At 52.2% G+C, this 20,767-nt stretch overlaps 9 protein-coding genes across 9 annotated transcripts; 5 read left to right on the forward strand and 4 right to left on the reverse strand.

The window, feature by feature from the left end:
- Nucleotides 1–1,190: 1,190 nt before the first annotated feature.
- Nucleotides 1,191–4,608, reverse strand: CKM354_000921000 (uncharacterized protein; the record flags this gene model as incomplete). The annotated part of the gene is made up of 2 exons (XM_044804623.1): nucleotides 1,191–2,974; nucleotides 3,027–4,608. 2 exons carry the CDS (start codon nucleotides 4,606–4,608, stop codon nucleotides 1,191–1,193), a joined length of 3,366 nt encoding a protein of 1,121 aa, XP_044660558.1.
- A 1,007-nt stretch (nucleotides 4,609–5,615) lies between these two features.
- CKM354_000921100 (uncharacterized protein) lies at nucleotides 5,616–8,332 on the forward strand (the record flags this gene model as incomplete). The annotated part of the gene is made up of 2 exons (XM_044804624.1): nucleotides 5,616–7,374; nucleotides 7,428–8,332. 2 exons carry the CDS (start codon nucleotides 5,616–5,618, stop codon nucleotides 8,330–8,332), a joined length of 2,664 nt encoding a protein of 887 aa, XP_044660559.1.
- Nucleotides 8,333–8,689: 357 nt separating this feature from the next.
- CKM354_000921200 (uncharacterized protein) lies at nucleotides 8,690–9,552 on the reverse strand (the record flags this gene model as incomplete). Its single annotated transcript, XM_044804625.1, has 3 exons — nucleotides 8,690–9,143; nucleotides 9,198–9,248; nucleotides 9,455–9,552. 3 exons carry the CDS (start codon nucleotides 9,550–9,552, stop codon nucleotides 8,690–8,692), a joined length of 603 nt encoding a protein of 200 aa, XP_044660560.1.
- A 252-nt stretch (nucleotides 9,553–9,804) lies between these two features.
- Nucleotides 9,805–10,656, reverse strand: CKM354_000921300 (uncharacterized protein; the record flags this gene model as incomplete). The annotated part of the gene is made up of 1 exon (XM_044804626.1): nucleotides 9,805–10,656. One exon carries the CDS (start codon nucleotides 10,654–10,656, stop codon nucleotides 9,805–9,807), a length of 852 nt encoding a protein of 283 aa, XP_044660561.1.
- Nucleotides 10,657–11,634: 978 nt separating this feature from the next.
- CKM354_000921400 (uncharacterized protein) lies at nucleotides 11,635–13,111 on the forward strand (the record flags this gene model as incomplete). Its single annotated transcript, XM_044804627.1, has 3 exons — nucleotides 11,635–11,740; nucleotides 11,795–11,927; nucleotides 11,977–13,111. The coding sequence occupies 3 exons, from the start codon at nucleotides 11,635–11,637 to the stop codon at nucleotides 13,109–13,111; spliced, it is 1,374 nt and encodes a 457-aa protein (XP_044660562.1).
- A 400-nt stretch (nucleotides 13,112–13,511) lies between these two features.
- On the forward strand, nucleotides 13,512–14,270 carry CKM354_000921500 (uncharacterized protein; the record flags this gene model as incomplete). Its single annotated transcript, XM_044804628.1, has 1 exon — nucleotides 13,512–14,270. One exon carries the CDS (start codon nucleotides 13,512–13,514, stop codon nucleotides 14,268–14,270), a length of 759 nt encoding a protein of 252 aa, XP_044660563.1.
- Nucleotides 14,271–14,519: 249 nt separating this feature from the next.
- CKM354_000921600 (uncharacterized protein) lies at nucleotides 14,520–15,146 on the forward strand (the record flags this gene model as incomplete). The annotated part of the gene is made up of 1 exon (XM_044804629.1): nucleotides 14,520–15,146. One exon carries the CDS (start codon nucleotides 14,520–14,522, stop codon nucleotides 15,144–15,146), a length of 627 nt encoding a protein of 208 aa, XP_044660564.1.
- Nucleotides 15,147–15,862: 716 nt separating this feature from the next.
- Nucleotides 15,863–17,049, forward strand: CKM354_000921700 (uncharacterized protein; the record flags this gene model as incomplete). The annotated part of the gene is made up of 3 exons (XM_044804630.1): nucleotides 15,863–15,968; nucleotides 16,018–16,104; nucleotides 16,160–17,049. 3 exons carry the CDS (start codon nucleotides 15,863–15,865, stop codon nucleotides 17,047–17,049), a joined length of 1,083 nt encoding a protein of 360 aa, XP_044660565.1.
- A 139-nt stretch (nucleotides 17,050–17,188) lies between these two features.
- On the reverse strand, nucleotides 17,189–19,347 carry CKM354_000921800 (uncharacterized protein; the record flags this gene model as incomplete). Its single annotated transcript, XM_044804631.1, has 2 exons — nucleotides 17,189–18,035; nucleotides 18,101–19,347. The coding sequence occupies 2 exons, from the start codon at nucleotides 19,345–19,347 to the stop codon at nucleotides 17,189–17,191; spliced, it is 2,094 nt and encodes a 697-aa protein (XP_044660566.1).
- Between the last annotated feature and the right edge of the window lie 1,420 nt (nucleotides 19,348–20,767).

Consider the following 20,767-nt stretch of genomic DNA (forward strand, 5'->3'; position numbering starts at 1 on the left):
ACACTCATGAAGTGAAGTCCTTCGCCACCTGAGTTAAAGCAATGTTCAGCCTGTAGGGCAGCATGCCGAGACAATGTCAAAACCAACCACGTCAACAAATGGTATAGCGCCGGGGAGACGGCAATTCAAACTGTGAAGAAGTCCGGACGTCGACGTGCGTCGCTAGACCATGCAGGCGCTCTCGGCAGCCGAGCTCCCGCTCGCACCGTTCTGAGCGTCGTCCACCTTGGTAAGTGCTTTCGAGTCTTGCTCCTCCGCCCCTACCTCCTCCTCCTCCATGATTTCCATCACGATGTTCGATTTGCTCGGTAAAGGATGTTAGATTGTTTCTCGGAATGTTATCGTAGCCTGACTAATCAGAAAATCGGCCGTTTCAATACAACACAAATGTAAATGCTCCATCTAGACTTTTAAATCACAGTCTCATCAACACTTCTGAAAAGACACTGACTCTGGGAATGGTACATGCCACTGACCGCATTGAAGACAAAGCGATTCATTGTCTTGACTCATTTCGGGCTATGCTGATGAGTCTCATCATACCATTCTTTGTCTTTGCCACGTGAAACCACGCTGCAGTCGTGAATCTCGCCTTAAATAGTTCGCTCGCTGTACAAATGGCTCGACATATTGCTACGTCTGCACTGGTAGCATTGAAATTGAGCATACGACAGGATGCCCCGCAGTCTAGCATCACCCACAGAAGTACATAGCGGAGGAAGAGACTCAGCGGTGTCTTTATCAAGTCCTAGCGCTCGGCCTTCTTCAAGGCGACGCTTCCTCGACCGTGTGTTGGGGAAGAAGACTCGTCCAAGTGATATTCTTCCGGCATCCGAAGCACCCGGTGCTGCGAACGATCAAACGAGTAAGAAGAACGACAGAGATCTGCAATTGGAACGATCCCTCAGTTATGAAGACTATCTAATTCACACGAGGCCAAGAGACGTTTGGCTGCCATTGGATCCTTCGGTGTCACCATCTGATCCTGCGTTCAAGGCTGCTGTGAAAGCATCACAATCGTAGGCTGGGATGGTACATTGCACGAGGCGGGAAGACAGCGAAATGGCATGTGTCAATGCTTATTGCTCGACACTTAATCTATGATAACCTCATGTATTATTTATCATATCACATAAGCCGTATCCGGAATTGGAATGAGAATCAACAGAACATGCCCGGTTTGGTGCATTTTACCAATCCATCCCTCCACCACTTCCCCTCTCCCCACCAGCCAAAATCGCTCTCGCTTTGCCCTCAGCACCAAGTCCATTGACTAAATGACTCGCTTGTATTCCTCTCCTTCCCTTCTGGATCTTCGCCAACCTCTCATCCAACTTCGCAAATTCCGACTTCGCTTCCGTCTCCTCCTTCTTGACCTTCCACTTCTCCGTACCCAACACACTATCTAGCTCTTCCACGCTCGGCAACTTCACATACACCATCCCATCATCTCTAGCCTCAACCGGGAACGTCGCAATATTGACAGCCTCATCATTACTACACTTCCCAGCATCCTCGCCTTTCATGCTGTAATTCCGCTTATGCAGCGGACACGAGATCCAAAGCTTGTTAGTCTTATAATCCTCTCCAATCAAGCCATCGCTCAACACGAAAGCGCGCTTATGAGGACACATTTGCTGTGTACAGTAGTACTTCCCCTTGACTTTGAAGATTGCCAATTGAGTATCGCCACGCTTGACTGAAAGACTGGATCCTGTTTCGGTGTCGACAAACTGCTCACATTGTGCGAGAGGTTGCCAGGTGAGTTCACTTTCCCATTGCTTTCCGCGGAAGTCTTCTTTTGCGGATTCTGAGGCCCATTTGGCGGGTCTTGTTTGCTCTCTTTCGGGAACAATGTCTGTGCCGTCGACGTATTCGTCTGTGTTTCCAAATTGTTTGAAGACGGCCATTTTCTTCGGGTCTTTGAGGGTTTCCGTCCACTCGCAGAAGAAGGAGCCGACGATCTCTTGCATTTGCTTTTCGAGTTCGGCACAGATGCCAAGCTTGTCTTGAAGGACTACTTCTTGTAGGTATTTGATGCCGCCGGGCAGGTTCTCAAGCCATCGCGCTGTGCGTTGGAGCTTGTCACCTGTGCGGATGTAGAACATGAGGTAGCGATCCAGTATCGGCACGACATCATCCGGCGGTACGTCCTTTGCGAGCAGCTCGCTATGCCGGGGCTTCGCACCTCCGTTGCCTCCAACGAAGATATTGAATCCCTTCTCTGTTGCGATGAGGCCAAAGTCCTTGTTCTGGGCTTCAGCACATTCTCGCACGCAACCAGATACGCCACCTTTGAACTTATGTGGGCCACGAATACTCTTGTATCGTTCCTCGAGTCTGACAGCCATGCCTACAGAGTCGCCGACTCCGAAACGGCACCATGTTGTGCCGACACATGACTTGACTGTTCGCAAGCTCTTTGCGTATGCGTGACCAGATTCCAGACCGCCATCGATCAGCTCTTGCCAGATGAGAGGCAAGTCATTCTTCTTTGCGCCAAACATGTCGATACGCTGACCTCCAGTGATCTTGCAATAGAGACCAAACTTCTTCGCCACCGTGCCGATAACGATCAACTTCTCGGCTGTGATCTCACCTCCTGATACTCGAGGAACGACAGAGAATGTGCCGTTGCGCTGGATGTTCGCCAAGAAGCGGTCGTTGGTATCCTGAAGTCCTCTTCGATCCTCATCAAGAAGATGTCTGTTGTACAGCGAGGCTTGGATGGAGCCAATGGCTGGCTTGCAGGTTTCGCACCCGGCAGACTCGGGTTCTCGTCCAGCATGCTTCATCACATCGGCAAAGGTCTCGAGTTTCTTCACGTATATGATGTTGAAGAGATCTGCGCGTGAGTATTCGAAGTGGGGACATAGGTGGTTCTTGACTTCTTGACCCAATGAGGCCATGGTCTTGTTGAAGATGGTCTGTACGAGTGGCATGCACCCACCGCAGCCAGTGCCTGCTTTCGTGCCTACATTCAATGTCAGTCTGGCATGTCATATTTGCGATTGTGCGCGACTTACATGACTTGACATCCCCAATAGATTTGCATGTACCATCTTTGACACTTTTCGTCACATCGCCTTTGGTAACGTTGTGGCAGGAGCAAATTTGTGTGTCGTCGTCCAAATCGTCTCCGTCATCATCGCCAGATTGCGTGCCAACGATGAAAGCCGATGGTGACACCTCCAGAGGCTTCTGATTCTTGACCATCGGAACGAGCTTCACATAGTCTTTGGTGTCTCCGATCATCATGCCTCCAAGTAGATACTTGCCATCCATCGTGAAGAGGTACTTCTTGTAGACCTGCTGAAATGGGTCCTTGTAGGTGAGCGCCTTTACTGGAGGTGGCGGAGGCCCATCAGTCAATGCTTTCGCAGAGTCTACTCTGTCTTTGTTATCCAGACCTTCCTTGCGCGCACCACGAGCTTTTGGTAGACTCTTTGGGCCATCGCGATCGGCAAAGAAGTCTCCAAAGCTGGCCACCTCGACACCAAGCAACTTCAGTTTCGTGCTCAAGTCTGGGGTCTTGAACTTCCGGGGGGTATGCGCTTTGGCTTGTGTCAGGTTAAAGGCTAGGATGTCTGCCATCTCGACACCCGGTGCAATTAAGCCGAAGGTTTGGTTCTGCCAGCTTGCGCACTCTCCAATAGCGTACACATCTTGTGCTGATGTGGAAAGATCGTCGCCAACAATGATACCAGCGCCTCTGTCAGCGCACTTGATACCTGCCCCACGTGCCAATTCGTCTCTCGCTTTGATGCCGATAGCGAAACATACTGTTGAGCATTCAATTTCCTCACCATCCTCGAAGACCACGCCGGTGACATTGTTTTCCTCGTCTGTTGTGATCTTGCCTACTCTCTTGCTGAGCAGCACGTCAAGACCAAGCTGGCGCACTTGTTCGACTACCATGCTACCAGCATCCCCGTCGAGTTGTCGACTCAATACCCATCGGTTACGTTCGATCAACTTGACCTTGCTGTACTCCTCCAGATCCATCATCGCCTTGGCCGCCTCGAGACCAAGTAGACCGCCGCCGACCACTGCACCAACTGTACCCTTCCGGGTTGCGGAAAACTTGATGAGATTTTCCAAATCTTCCAGCGTTCGATAGACGAAGACACCGTTGGCATCGTGCCCGGGTGTGTGTCTCGGCAGAAGTGCATATGAGCCGGTGGCCAGAACCAGGATATCATAGGGTACTGTGTCTCCCTTTGCGGTCTGTACAGTTTTTGCGGTGGTGTCTATTGAAGACACAAGAGTGTTGAGGTGATATGATAGTGAGCCCTCGGGCATCGATGCATACCATGAGGCCGGATTTAGGTAGAGATTTTCGGCTTCTCTGTGTTGGAAGAAACTGGTCAAGCCGACTCTGTTGTAGGCCAGATGCGGCTCTTCGCCGATGACTGTGATGTCGTACTCTCGTCTCTTCACATCCAGTTTGAGCAGCTTCTCAATGAAGGCAACCCCGACCATGCCTAGTCCGACCACGACTATCCTCTTCTTGGCTGTGCCATTGGGTATCTCCCCCTCAGCGTCCATCTCCGCCACCTTCTTGGGGAGGACATTTGCCTCTGCATCGTTCCACTCGCTGTTACTCATCGTGCGAGCAGCTTTGGAGCAGCACAATGTGAAGAATTACAACCGTACAGAAGAGAAAGGCAAAACTTACAACGGGACGAAAGCCATCAGCTCGACCAGACACGGGCATACCTCATCTATCAGGCCACGGCGTCAGCGCCGCATCTCGTCTTCAGAGGCAAACCAACGAGTGCCATGTTTACCCAATGCCATGCGCTCCGGAGAAGCACGACAGGAGCGAGCCGTGACTGTCGACCATACAGATTGCTGCAGATGACCATTGCCACAGCGATATCAGTCGCATTGCTTTGTTCGCTTCTCCGAGGGACGTGGGCGAGGGAAGAGATAAGGTCGCGTTGATAAACCCACCCTGCTGTTGTCTTGGCAGTCTGCCGTTGTTTCCCGATTTCATCTCACGCCTTCCGTAAATCTTTCTCACGTGCCTTCCATCATGTGAGCGGAGGATTCGGCCAGGAAAGTTCGATCGCTGTCTTCCGAAAAGCAACCTCATCCCAACTTGCACTCGAAACTTTCCGCCGTTGGAGGGCAGGATGGCCGGGTCATTCCAAATGCAGCGTCAAACACTACGGCGTGAATGACATTGCATCTCCGGCATACCACAACGGACCCCAACATTATGCCTCACTGCCGGGGTGGTAGTGCGAGCGTAAGATCCACCACCTGCTGTCCCATTTCGGAAAGGTGATAGATAAGGGTGTGCTGATTGGGAGACACCCCAAGCCTGATCCCGCAACGACATGATGCTATTCCGCGGCAACCTCATGTCGCAGCTGCTAATCGAGATACTGCAGGCCATGCTTTCGCAGTGCTTCTCCTCGCGATGCGGCACACTCAAGGCTGATTGCGCTGGCGGTCGAGGAGATCGAGAGCTGCGTCTAGACGTAGGTCTGGTAGGATTGTCTGTCCTACAGTGACGAAGGTCAATTGGTGTCCCTTCGACCGCTGCTATACTTCTCACCTATCTTTTTGTTTCCCTGTTGGCACTACTTTGTGGTTCTGCATCAACCATGGCAACTACCCCTTTCACTTCAGAAGACCAGAAAATGCGACGCACGCCTGTTGACTTACCTCCTACGCCGCCGGACTCCCAGTCGGAGCACAGCGGCAGTGACAAGGCTGACAACGAGTCAATACATGGAGATACAGAGGCTGCTTTTCCGCTCCCACCACCCACCGTAGAGCCGACTGAAGTGCTCGAGATTGACAAGAAGACTCCCGATGGCTGGCTACCCAGAGACCCGCGGCTAATAAGACTGACGGGTGTGCATCCTTTCAATGTCGAGGCGCCGCTGTCAGCCTTGTACAACGAAGGCTTTCTCACTAGTCCCGAACTTTTCTATGTCCGCAATCACGGTCACGTCCCACAAGTCAAGGATGAGGACATCCCAGACTGGACATTCACTATTGAAGGAATGGTTGATAACCCCATCACCTTGACGCTTGCAGACCTAATAGAGCAATACGAACAACAGACATACCCGATCACACTCGTTTGTGCTGGCAACAGGAGGAAGGAGCAGAATGTGGTGCGGAAAACGAAAGGTTTCTCCTGGGGTGCTGCAGGTGTGTCAACGGCGCTCTGGACTGGCGTTGCGCTTGGCGATGTCTTGCGTAAAGCCAAACCTAAGCGAGGCGCAAGATATGTCTGCATGGAGGGAGCAGACAAGCTACCGAATGGTTACTACGGCACATCGGTCAAGCTGAACTGGGCCATGGACTCGGAGAAGGGCATGATGCTGGCGCACAAGATGAATGGCGAAATGCTACGACCGGATCACGGCAAGCCATTGCGAGTAGTGATCCCTGGACAGATTGGTGGTCGCAGCGTCAAGTGGTTGAAGAGGCTCATCATTACTTCGGAGCCGTCTGATAACTGGTATCACATATACGATAACAGAGTGTTGCCAACGATGGTGTCGCCCGAAGAGGCCGCAAAGGGTCCCAAATGGTGGACAGACGAGCGATATGCCATCTACGACCTCAGCACCAACTCAGCCATCGCATATCCTGCTCATGATGAGCAGGTCAAGCTTGTCAGCTCATCCGAAACATATCGTGTCAAAGGGTATGCGTATGGTGGCGGCGGCCGACGAGTGACCAGAGTCGAAATCTCGCTGGATAAAGGAAAGACATGGCGACTAGCGAACATCGACTACGCCGAAGATCGCTACCGAGATGCTGCTCCTCGCCAGCTATACGGCGGTACTCTCGACCTCGACTGGCGAGAGGCAAGCTTTTGCTGGTGCTTCTGGGACCTGGATATTCTTGTTTCTGAACTGGCCGATGCCAAAGATGTACTGGTCCGGGCCATGGACGAGAGCATGAATCTCCAGCCCCGAGACATGTATTGGAGTGTACTCGGCATGATGAACAATCCGTGGTACCGCATCGCAATTGCGAAAGAGGGCGATTCTTTGCGATTCGAGCACCCCACTCAACCAGCTCTCATGCCCGGAGGGTGGATGGAACGCGTCAAGAATTCTGGTGGCGATCTCACAAATGGGTACTGGGGCGAGGGGATCGATGGCGAAGAAAACACACAACCTGTACTGGCAGTTTCAGAAGAAATAAAACTCACAAATGATAACGTGAAGAACGCGATAACGATTGACGAATTACGGAAACACGACACAGAAGAAGCACCATGGTTTGTGGTCAACGGCGAAGTCTTTGATGGCACAGCATTCTTGAAGGAGCATCCGGGAGGAGCTCAGAGTATCATTTCGGCTGCTGCACTTGACAGTACGGACGAGTTCATGGCTATACGTAAGTATGTCCCGCTGTTTCATAGCAGAACGCAGTCACTGACGTTGCTACAGACAGCGAAACAGCAAAAGCAACGATGCCTTCATACCACATCGGCACTCTAGACGAAGAAGCACGTGCTGCGCTGTCAGGCGAGACAATAGAATCAGACACCACTTCAACATCTCCCACTTTCCTCGAACCTCGAGCATGGAAAAAGGCCGTCCTCACAGCTCGAAAGACTGCATCCTGGGATACCAGAATTCTTACATTCAAGCTCGATCACGAGGAACAAACGCTAGGTCTACCGACAGGGCAACACCTAATGATCCGACTACGCGACCCCGTCACCCGCGAGGCAATCATCAGAAGTTACACACCCATCTCCCAAACAACACAAAAAGGCTACATGGACGTCCTTGTCAAAGTCTACTTCAAAAGTGAAGGCCAAGAGGGCGGGAAAATGTCCATGGCTCTCGAACAAATTCCCATTGGCCACTTTGTCGAATTCAAAGGACCGATTGGCAAATTCGAGTACCTTGGGAAAGGTCTCGCGGCCGTCAATGATGTCAAGCGAGGTGTGAAGACGTTCTACATGATTTGTGGCGGGTCGGGTATTACACCGATCTACCAGGTCCTGCGAGCGGTGATGCAAGACAAGGAAGATCCGACACGGTGCGTGGTACTTGATGGGAATAGGCTGGTAGAAGATATTCTGTGCAAGGAGGATTTGGATCAGTTTGCCAAGGAGAACTCGGAGCGATGTACGATTCTCCATACTTTGACAAAAGCTCCGGATGATTGGCAAGGCTTGCGAGGGCGCATTGCTGCACCATTGCTGCGAGAGCATGTGAGTAGGCAGAAGCATGGAGAGAGAGAGGCAATGGTTCTAATATGTGGGCCGGGTGCACTCGAGAAGAGTTGTCATGAGGCTTTGCTCGAGCTTGGGTGGCATGATGATGAGCTGTTGTTCTTTTAGACTAATTCAAGCATTGGCTTTTGCGAGGCAGGTCAGACCCAAATCCAGCTATGACTTTTCGAACTATCATATGAGGCTTGGACTCCTTCGAAGATAACACTGCCCGCGTAACGTCGGGTGGCAATCATGTCCCAATCCTGCACTCATGACCGCAGAAGATCACGCAAGGACCAATGTCATTTAACCCGCCATGCTAGCGAGGAGAAATGGTCAAACTCGCATTCGATCAGAGAATATGAGCAGCGGTGATTGAAGCTCAGCGTCTTTCCCAACCCAATGCTTCGGAAACATTCCTTCCATCGACCTTGATCGTTCGCATGTATTTTCTCATCATCTTGTGTTGAACCTTCTTCTCTGCTAGGAACTTGCTTGCTGGAAGCCGTCCAGGTCCTGTTCACGGAAGCGCCGATCCTTGTATGCCGAATCTTGAAGCTCTGCAGGAATGTCATCACTCAAGCCCTCTCGCTTGCCAGCGAAAGAGCTAGTATCGTCCTGCTCCCGACCAATCGTGATGAATTGCTGGGTAAACACCCTGTTCATCCACCACGAGTCAGAGAAGACGATGTCTGCCACTTTCATGTCTTTCAGTACGCAATTGCCGAATTGGGTGCCTTCTTCGAAGTGACAGTTGATGAACGTAACGCAATCGATGATGCAGTCGTCGAATCTCAATGGCTGGTCATCGCCGAAGCTGCAGTTAATGAAGGTGAGTGCAAAACAGAAGCCATTGCTGGAAGTGGTGTTGGTGACCGATACCGGGCATGGTCCGAATGGCGGGCACGGGACGAAGCTGAAGTCGATGGCCGATGCGCTTTGCAATCATGTCAGCTTGTGATGAATGCAAGGGAGACGGTTCTGCACTGACCGGTCAGGTACTGGCGAGGATGGAGTCTCGCTCGGCGTCAATATTCCTGGGCTGGAGTAAGTCAATCAACATGGCACCTTTTCCTGATTGCCGTAGAGGAACTCACTCGCTTGTTTCCTCCTCATCAATGTCAATCACGCCATCTTCAGTTTTGATGTCACGATCAGAACTCAAGTCGACCTCAATTGACTGGAAGTGCTGCTGCTGGTGATTGTCAGCTGGCCATGCCTCGCAAATGTCCACTGCAGCGAGCTCACCACTGATCAGTCTTCTGCTTGTCTGCAATCCCACTCTCGCGCTGAGGCTCAAGGTGAGCGTTGGCGATAGCTTTGGCGAGATCGTCGACTGCTGCCATCGCGACGGCGAAGAAGCTTTGATGGCGGTGGTGATGTATGGGCGGGCGACACTGGTGACAGAGTGTGTGTTCGAAGATGGCGCTGTGTCGAGGATTGGACATTTGTGTTTGCTGCAGCACAAGCTCGGTTCCAGTGTGCAAACGGGCGGCAGCTGGGCGCAACGGCTTGTCTATCACTTTGCGCGCTACAACGTCGAAGTGAAGACTCTGTTGAAGTGGCCTAATCGTGTTCTCAACACCACAACGATGTGATCAAGGACCAATGCCTGCCATGTTCGGATCCGGAAGCTCCCCAGAGTCGCCCACCAACCTCACAACCTCCTCACCACACTCTACGCCTCGATCGTCCTCCTTGTGCAGATATATCCGGAACCATCGGTTGGCCTCAAGTTCAGCCCCTCCCGGCTGTATCTCGCCTGTCTCGAACCGAGCACCACAACGATAGCCGCCCCACCTCCAGAGCCTGTATACCAGGCTGCGATAGAAGAGCTTCCAGACCGCTTCATTGAACTTCATCTCGTTCCTGACTTCCACGCACTTCACTTTCCTCAAGCTCTTCAGAGTCTCGCTCAGAATGTACGCCAGCGTATGTGATTGCGACAAGTCTGCTATTTCTGCCAGAGCACGCGCGTGTACATCGGGTCTCGTTGGTAGAATCGTCAACGTGTCGAGGTCGAGACTGGGATGGCCGAACGGGAGCCCGGCCCATGCCTCATTCATCGGCCGCAGATGGCTAATGCGAGCGGTCAACGTGAGATGCTTGATCGCGCCAATCTTTCTCGCAGACAATGGTCGCGAGCGCAGGTCGAAGAGATCGGGCCAGGAGGCATCGCCGGAGACGCTAAACGGCGTCATGGACAGTGCTAAGAGATGGGCTTCATCGTGGATCTGCTTGCAGACGCGTAGGATATCGAGCTGATTGCCATTGCGCTTCGTCCGAGGACACGCACTCTCGGCAGCGAGCTTCAGCGCGACTGCGAGCTCATCTGGCTTTTGAGGGTGCTCTACTGCATAATCTGAACGCTCGTTCTCGAAGACGAGCAGGTAGATGGCATTTCGAAGCTCGCACGGGATCGTGAGCAGAGAGGCCTGTCGGTGTGCCATGATTGATTGATCAGTGACTGCTGGGAACGAGAGAAGGGAGGAACAGAGTCAGCGGCGCATTGCGGTGTGATAAAGAACAGGTGAGGTCGTGTGAACTGCGGATGATATCTGGGTTATCAGGAGCATATCTTCCGGGTGGCAGAGCTTCACGACCCAGCAAAGCAAAGATGTCTCGGCTTCCTACTGGCCAATGCTATCATGCTGCGGCCATGCTTAGCGTCCTTTGTCCTGTGTCGCGTGTACAAGTCGATCAAGTTGCTTATTGCGCGACGTGACGTGACTTCGCGAGCTGCTTCTGGCGCGGGGACGCCCGGACGAGTGAAGCCGAGTCCACTTTCCAGTCCTTCTTGATGATTGTGCCTCTCCTTCTCCATCATCTCCTCCCTCCAAGACATACTCTGAGCACCACCCAAGCTGCCTACGTAGCAATGCTTGTGTTGTCCATTGCGTGAAGAACAGGGCCGCGCATTGACACTGATCCACAAAGGCGTAATGTCCCTTCACACGAGTCACTGGCACTGGCACGCGTCTATCAGCGGCTCGGGAGACTTCAACACGGCACTCTTCCTGGCTGTCACAATAACCTAATCAAGGGCTATTTCTTCGTTTTCTACAATGCAACAAGTACAGCTGCGCTTGTATTGTTGAAGTGGCAACACGCAGCGCGTTCCCTTGCCACACTTCGACATCCCGGTGCGACGACAATGATCTGTTCTCGCAAGACCAGCAATGTACATTCGAGGCTCGACCGAGCCAACGCCGAGAAGTGCTCCCGACAGTAGCAAAAGAATGTGTGCTCCGCCCGTGGAATGCCTGGGCTGCCGCTTTGTCTGCCCTCCAGTGGCCTTTGTCCTGGCACATGAGACCAGCCGCATGCCAAGTCCAAACATGTTTTCATTGTCGGACACCTTGTTGTGGCAATGGCGCCTCCGTTCGAATCCTTCCTGATCATCTCCCAGCACACCTTGAGAGACAGCTATGTCTACTGACATTGGGAACCTTCTAGGCCGACTAGGGAACCAGGATGCAGCTGGGTGTCCTGCCCCCTTCATAGGAGAGGCGCTGCACCCGTTTCGTGGAGGCTGTAAGCGATTCTTGGGCAGCTTGCCGCTGTTGCAGAAGCACTGACAGAGAGCAGTCTACGGAGGGCGCAACTGCGCTGAGAATCCATTAGCTCCACCTGGAAATGCATCACGATGTTGCATTCCTTGTCCTGTTTTCGATTACACCTACCAGGACGACTTCAAGAGTCTGACCGATGGCGCTGCATGGTAGGTCTTTGCAATGTTTGAAAAATGGCCCCTGCTAATGGCGTTGTAGGGTGAATGTTGCAGGCTTCATCCTCTGTAGCTTTCTACTCCTTTCGAACGCAGTTCTGCCAGCAGCAATCACGAGACGATCCTACCTGAATATCGTCATCCTCATCGGCATCCTTATCCTCGAGCTCGGATTTATCGTTCCTCTTGCACGACAACCAGAACAGTGCTTCGACCCAGTCACCCCAAATGGACAGGGCAGCGACTTGACATGTGCCTTCTCTGGAGCTTTCCTTGCCTTCGGTCTGCTGTTCTACGTGGTCTGGATCTTGATCAGAAGCCTGTTCATGCATGTACAGGTTTGCTGGAACCGCACACCGGACAAGATATCCTATATCGCGGCAAACGTGGCCGCATTTTCTATCACGATCAGCTTGACTACCGCGACTCTCGCTCATACCGGTGTGTCATACCGTTTTGGTGGCTATTGTCACATAAATGTACGTTCGCTCGCAACGTACTGGGGTTGGCTCTTCGGGTTTGGAGGCACAGCTTGCGTGCTCCAAATCGCAACCATGATCTATTGCATAAAGGTCTACATGAGCTCGGCATGGAACAAGCGCAACGACCCATCGACGAAATCTGCGTCGATCGTCAGCTCTTCTCGGACACAAAGCGCGCGAGCAAAGGCTCGTCGCGTTCGACAGGTACTCTTACTGCAGTGGCGATCGATAACTCTGGCTTTCCTGGCGGTCTTTACCACTGCTTTCGTCTGCGTCGTATTCATGATCTACGACAACGAGCTCACCATTGAGGCATTTGACAACGTCGACAAGCTGATACCTTGGCTTCTTTGCTTGATCGAAACACAAGAAAAGGAACAGTGCCTACAGCTCACAAGTCCTTTCATCATTTCGGAGAATCTTGCGGTTGCCACCTTGTTCATATTGAGCTTCGTTGGTATTGAGGCATTCTTCTTGCTGTGCAGATGGGAGATCTTTGGGGCATGGTGGTCACTTATTCGACGACCTCAATGGAAGCGCAACAACAGCTCTGTCTCTAACTTTATGATACATCAAGCGCAACAACAAGAGCAGAAAACGCCGGTGGAGGAGAAAACGCCGCGAGAGGATGCGACTGCTGTTGATGATACAAACGCCGCTCGGGGTGGTCGTGATAATACTGCTGCAGGAGTGTGATGTAGCTAGCTCCAACTTTCAATTCATGTCCTTTCTTCGTCCCCACCTAAACTCATGCGCAGCGTTGTGAGAAGAGAGTGAAAGGATCGACATTCGACAATAGATCCAGTGCCACCGGCCCGAGACGCCTCCACTTCTCGGCATTTGTTCCACACCCTCTTGGGTTGTCACCAAACTACATTTCCAGCACTCTGACATTCGGTACTTGTTACGCCGCGGCACTCGTGGCATCCACGGCCGGGTGCCATCGATAGGGCGCGCATATCGATCGACATTTCCATGCAGCTCGTGAGTCAGACGCGTCCATTGAACAGTCATCCAACCACTTCCGCCTTGTAAGGCAAACATCTTGTACATCACATTTCCAGGAACATTGCACAACACATCCTGACCCTTCGCCATGGAGCCTCAAATCGTGCTTCGTTGGGCGACCCGCGCAGACATACCCGATATCGTCAAAGTCCTCCACGCCAACTTACTCAACTTCGAACTCCACGACCACTTCATCCCAGAACGTCGACGATATCAGGATGAATTTTACAGTTTCCTACTCCGACGCATCAAGCTCTTTTTCATCAAACCTGAAACTCGCTATATGGTTGCCGAGACAAGCACGGCTGCTACAGATGGTACACAGCACACCTCCATCGTCGGATTCTCGACTTGGGAAGCTCAAGGAACTGAAAATCCGCTTGGACGACAATGGCGACAGCAACGTTCAGGATGGGCAGACGCGTTGGAGTCTAGTCTCGTGAACCTGGACTTGAATTACTATCGTTACTTCTTGAATCGTATTGTCGATTATCAAGCTTTGGCGAAGATTACGGAGAGACTTCACGCTCCGTACGAGAATGATGATCAGTTGCGAAATTGCTTGCATCTTCAGTTCTTAATGGTAGATCCTGCGAGGCATCGAGGAGGCGGAGTTGGCAAGAAGCTGTTGCGGTGGGGATTGGATGCTGCTGATCAATTTGGCCTGCCGGTTGTGGTGGAAAGCAGCCTGATGGGGTATGAGTTCTATTTGAAGTATGGATTTCGTTTGTTTGCGAAGGCTCACATTGATATTGTGCCTGAGAAGGCGTATGATATGCCGATTGTGGTATACCAGCCTGGACAGCAGGCTTCCAAGGATGGGCAAGCAGAGGAGCCTTCTAGGTGAACCACACGGCGTTCAACTTCGAGAGGTGCACTAGTGCTGCCAACATCAATTAATGTCAGAAAGTCGCCAATGGGTGCGGGATTGACTTTCGTCGACAGAGCAGCCGGGCCAATGGATTTGGCAGCTACCCCACTCCAATACAGCTGCTTGGAGAATGATGTCTAATAAGGAAGGGAAGCACGACCGGGGATACAGGACCAGTCGCAGATATTCTGAAAGGCTTCATATATCATCCCTGTCATCTTCAAGATGTACCCACCTTCCATGGCCAGACCGGCCGCAAGCAAGAGTGAGAACATCGACTACACAAAACGCTTTAGTGAGCTTTACTTTGGCTACGCATCCAATCTCGCACCTTCTTCCATCAAAGGTCGCTGTCCAGACTCGTTGTTCTGCGGACTGGCACGTCTAGAAGACTATAAATGGCAAATCAATGACACAGGTTTTGGAAATATCATTCCATCGAAAGGTGATCATGTGTACGGCGCTCTGGTTTTCCTCTCGCCACGAGATGAAGCCGGACTGGATGAGAGTGAAGGTGTGCCGTGGCTGTACCAGAAGCATTCGCTCGAGGTGGAGAGAATCAACGCGGATGGTAGTGCTTCGGGACAGAAGGTACAAGTCATGACCTATGTTGATGTGGAGAGGACGGAAGAAGGGGTCATTGATCGAGGCTATGTGGTTTGGATCGTCAAAGCCATTCGTGAGGCGTCGGCCATTGGTATGCCGATGGAGTATGTCGAGAAGTATCTCAGGCCATGGTTACCAGAGTCGACGGAGGTGGAGGAGAATCAGGAGATTGTCATGGTGCGAGTAATGCGCTCGAAGGATGCGGTGGCTGCGAAGCCGGGGAGCACAGCGCTTGGTGATGCTTGATTGACACGAGGCTTGGAGTATATGGGTTCTCGCGTGTGAGTTCTAGCGGTCATGGATCTCTGCAGCAGTAAAGGTTCACCTGAATAGCGGATTGTGTAGCAGGAGGCTTGAGCTCGAAAGCTGTCACTCTCGAAGGAATTGTCCAAAGCCCTTGGAGGATCGCGGCTTCCACATGTGTTCTCCACTGTGCTCCTTCGCAGCTGCTTCCGAAGCGCGTATGCACAACGTAAAGTGTCAGCTGCGAGCGGCGCGCGTAGAGCATCGCATGCAGTTATGAAGCATATCAGCAGCGGGCCGCGAACCGTGGGGGCTGATGTCCAGGATTTCATGTCTGTCGTACGTACCACTCTCCATCGCCATTCGCATTCATTGCCAAATTCTAAGCTACGTTCGGAGCGATTCAGCGGCATCGAGTCATGACCTTCCTAGCATGCAGCTAACAAGCAACCTTTGATGAGATGGCTGTGATTGCCTCTCGATGTTCTTTGAAAACAGAGTGGATCGCTGACAGCGTGTCGCATTACTAAGCCCAAGCAGGATCAACCCACACCCACTTCGCTCAAACAGGTCACACAATAGCCGAGCTGAACCGTATTGGATCCATTGCTTCCAATGCCAAGAGAGTCATCTCCTCTTTAAAAGCGCTTTGCTGCTGATATCACCTCACACTTCTACTTTTGAATGGGTGAAATAGCATTCACATAAGCGAATTGAAAATGGCCAACTACGAAGAGCACGAAGTCAGCTACGCCGATGGCCAGAAGAAGATCTTCTACCTGGCCGCCGGCCCCAAGGACGGTCCACTATTGATCTTTGTTCATGGTAAGCACTGAGGAGTATTAGTGATCGAACGCTGTCTGACACCTGCTAGGTTGGCCAGCAATCGCAAAGACATGGAAGTCTCAGCTCGATACCTTCTCTGCACTGGGCTTTAGAGTTGTAGCCCCGGATATGCCTGGTGAGAGGCATCACAGTATTACTAATCTGCATATTCGTCACTGACGCTGTAACAGGCTATGGCCGGTCGACAGCAAGGAAGCAGAAGGAAGACTACGCCCTGCAACAACTCAACCTGGGCATGGTCGCCCTGCTCGAAGATACCGGCCGAGATGCTGCAATTTGGATCGGGCACGATTGGGGGTGCGGTGCTGTCTGGAGTTTTGCAGAGCACTACCCTGAGAAGACTATCGCAGCAGCCGGTCTCGCTGTCCCATCCCACGTCATCGAGAAAGGTCTCGAAGAAGAACTGAAATTGGTCAATCGCGACTTCTACCCTGCGGACAAATTCCCCTACGGACAATGGTCATACCAGAAATTCTACGAGGAAAGCTTCGACAAGGCAACTGCATTCTTTGATGCAGATGCTGCAGCCATCATACGTGCCCTCTACGCAAAGGGCAGCCCCGCGAGTCTGGGCAAGCCGGCGATTACTGCGACTGTCACTGCTGATGGCGGCTGGTTCGGAGGTGCTGAGAAGCCAGATCCTCAGATGAAGCAGCTCCCGATTGAGCGTCTTTGTATCGATGAAGAGACTTACAAAGACCTCGTCGAAGCTATGGAGCGCACCTCATTCTATGGAGCCGATGCTTGGTACTCAAATCACCAGGTCAACCGCAAGTACTTCTTCGACGATGCAAAGAATGACGGATATCTGCTCATGCCAACTCTGTTCATTGGTGCACGTTACGATACTGTCTGTGATACGTTCACCTCACCACTTGCTGAGCCTCAGAGAAAGTATTGCAAGAATCTTACAGAAGCTTCGATTGAGGCTGGACACTGGGTCGCGCAGGAGAAGCCGCAGGAAGTGAATTCGATAATCACAAGGTGGATTTTGCAGTCCGTACCAGACCAATGGCCTGGATTTTGGTCGCGTGGATACACTGTCAAGTCCAAGGTCTGATCTTGCGGCGAGGGACAGGAAGTAGGGTTCGTGTGATCGTTTCATACAGCTATTGAAATGATGAACATGTACCATAGGCGCTCAGCTGAAATGATGCAAGAATAAAAATGTCTACAATGGACTTCTCTGATTGAAATTCTCAAACACCAATCTTGATGGTCTTCGCCACACTGGGAACTCCATTGCCATTCAACGCAAACAGGAACCAGTTACCTGGAATGAGAACTCCAGAGTCATTCGGAAGTCGGAAAGTCCAGGTCGAAGAACTCCTCGATGCCGTAATGGGAATCCTGCGCTGATCCGTATTCACAGAATGAGTAGCAGATCCTAAGCGCACCAAGGAAAATGTGTAAGTGCCAGTATTACTCATCTGCACTCTGAAACTACCGCCCACGCGAACGGAAGTCGTAGAAACAGAATTGATCATGGGACGTGTAGCGGCAGAACCATCAGAGTTGAAAAGATAAGGTGGACTGAAGATTTGTCCATCTGGGTGATCGTTCTCTTTGCCGCAGTTTCCGCCTTGCCAGCAGAGACCTCCGCCACCGGACCAGACTCGGGCGTCGGCGAGGAGGATTGAAGCGGAGTGGTAGTTTCTTGGAGCGGCTTCGGGGGCCATGACGGTCCAGCGTTTTGTTGATGGGTTGAAGAGTTCGGCTTTCATGACTCCTGGGGCGTCTTTGAAGTTTGCGCCGAATTTCATTCCGCCTGTGACGAGGACTTTGCCGTCTGGGAGGACGACGCTGTTGTGGTAGACGCGAGGCCAGGACATGTCTGCTACGCGTTCGTTGGTTGCGGCTTGGAAGGCGTTGTTAATTGTGGTGATGTGTGCGGCGCGAGTGGATTCTGCGCCGTCGTAGTTTCTGCTGCCTCCGCAGGACAGGATCTTGCCGCTGTCGTACATTACGCTGGTGCCGCACATTTGGTGATCGGTGTTGGGGCGGGAGCCGGCTTGTTGGACTGAGCCACTGTTGGAGGTTCCGTACCTACTCAATGTTAGTTGTGTCTTGGTGATACTGTGTCTGTTCACTGAAAGGAAATTGTTACTCACCAATTCTGTCTAATGCTGGGTCCAGCTTGAAAGACACTGCCATTCTTCCAGCCATACAACCACGCATGGTTATCGCTGCGATACTGGCCTCCCGGATCGGCTGTGAGCATGGGCACGACGTCTGCATTATCGAGCCAGGTCCATGTGTTGGCCTTTGGATCATAGACTTCGCCATTCTTGCCGCCTTCTCCGCCAGACCAGGAGCCTCCGATAGTAAAGACACGACCGTCTGAGAGCGTAGTCGAGCTCTGGTATCCTCGAGCTTGATCCATGTTGGGTCCTCGTGTAAATGCGCCTGTTTCTGGGCTCCAGATACTGGTGACTTCGGCGTTTGAGCCCCCGGTGATCATGACACGTCCATCGGCAAGAGCACTGATTCCAGGACAGAACATATCATGCTGTGTGTTGGCAACCTCTCTCTGTGAAACGGCGCCTGTTTTGTAGTTGAAGTCGGCAAACTGAGTAAATCCGCCAGAACCCCCAAAAGTATCAAGGCCGTTGGAGGAGAAAAATAGCAGTCGAGACGATTCTGGGTATTCTGGTACTGCATAGGTCGCGACTGGGATCAATGGGAGTCGGATCAAGTCAGTCCAGCGACCTTGCGTTGCGGGATTGTAGTTCGTTACAACGTGAATAACATCGTATTGTCTATTCAAGTTCCAGACTTGCGTGGCCTCATCGACCGTGTCTTTAAGGTGGCAAAACTGATTGACCTTGTCGTAAACAGCTTTGGTACACCCGGAAGTGTTTCCGCAGCGTTGGGCGCACGCGGTTTGAGAAGTGACGCCGTTGATTCCCTGCGCGGTTGCGCCCCGGTAGTCCGTATCTGGACAGACTTGGTATCGTGTGCCACCTGAGGAAGTGTAGCTGCCGGTGGTGAATGGGCAATTGGCGATGACAGTTCCCTCTTTAAGATCGTTGTTGAGACGGATAACGTCGAAGCGTCCATCGGAGACCCAGTTCGCATTTGGGATGTTGTTCGCCTTGATATGACACACTCTGCCCTGGGAGTCCCAGACCGCGCGGGTGCATCTTCCATCAGCATTGCATCTCGCTGCGCAATCTTGAGCTGAGCCAATATTGTTGTGCATTGCTACACTGTTGCCCTGCACATCAGTGTCCGGGCATATTGCCCATTTAGCACCGGTGGAGCCTGTGTAGGATGTCTCTGCAGTGGGGCATCTGTCCAGGGCCAATGCCAGGCCCAGATTGAGGAGAACCGCGGAGAGCTTGAGAATGGTCGGCATAGCGCCTCTGTGCTTGTGGGTTCGATGACCCTACAACCCTAGTAAATGTGTTCGCGAGATGAAATAGAATGTTACGAGAGCCCAAATAGGAAAGAGAAATGAAAGAAGAGGATCATCAACGTCGTCGGCACATCCAAACCAGTTGCCAGGGCATGTGATGCTTATTATATATCTTCAGCGAACGAAGGCGCCTGTGTCTTCACTCCCGTAACGCCATGGCGCTCCTAATCTCATAGCAGCCGGCAGCCTCTCGGCTTTCGTATCGTGCCGACTGTACGAGTGCGCTGGCTAGTCAGGTCGACCTTCACCATCGGCCACGCTATCAGTGCCATCGCACGAGGAGGGCCCTTGGCGTCAGTACGGTCGACGTGGTCTGCAGACTAGGCGGCGGCAGACCGAATGCCGAACCAAGTGAAGAAACGCCCTTTGATCTTGATAGTGCGATCTTGTGCTATCACTGCCGCTTTAGGACGTGCCGCTGAACTTAACTCCGATGTGGAATCTCAAAGTTGCTTGGCTCCAAGCCATAGGAGCAAACTCTCCCATTTTAGGATGCTCGATTGGAGTGTCGGCCAGAAGCAACGATAAAATGACGGCTCGCCAACTTTGGTTTTTGCAGACCGGTCTTTGCCCCGCTGTGCGTGCTGAGAACACACCACGTGTGAGCGTTGGCCACGCGAGATCCAAGATGGAAGATGGATGAGGTCGGGGCGAGGTGAAAGGGAAGAAGGATATGGTGAGAAGGGGTGCGGCCTCACGTGGAATCTCTTGGCAAATGAAGGTCTCGGCCGTGTCTCGCGCCGCTGCCTTTCTGACTCTGTAGCAGCCGGTACCAACTCAAGCCACACGCCTCCGGCCAATTTTGTTCCTGCGCAGTGCCATCGATGAATACGAGAGTAACGGCAGACTCAACATGCAAAGCTCTGCAAGACTGCATCACTGAGATCGCGCTTGGGGAGAGAAGCCAATAGCAGAGTGAGAGAAGGATGCATGGCGGCTGCAATGCGCACAGCTAAAGTTGTTATTTACGGCATCATGCCCCGCGGAACGACAGTCGCCCACAGAGAACACCGCCTCGTCGCTTGTTCACGCCTTTGAACAGATAATCGCGATGGAAACGGCCCGATCTGAAGGACTATCCGCACGCAATCAAATCCAGGCCACCAGACTCAGATGCTCCAGGATGAGAGGCGACCGCAGAGGTAGACCGTGGGAACATCCAGAATATTTTGAGTTACGGCGAAAACGGCGGAAAGCTCGAGTGCCTCGAAGCACGCTCGATGGGCGTGAAGTAGTCGAGGTCGCAAAGAGCATGAAGAGGAGCAGCAATGGTGAGCATATCCTCGCAGTGCCGATCAGATCAGCTGTTCAGAAAGTTTTCGTGAAGCTGAACGGAGGGAGCATTCGCAGTGGTATCTTG

The sequence above is a fragment of the Cercospora kikuchii genome (genome assembly GCF_019650295.1).
Source record: "Cercospora kikuchii DNA, contig_00006, whole genome shotgun sequence".
NCBI lineage: Eukaryota > Fungi > Ascomycota > Dothideomycetes > Mycosphaerellales > Mycosphaerellaceae > Cercospora > Cercospora kikuchii.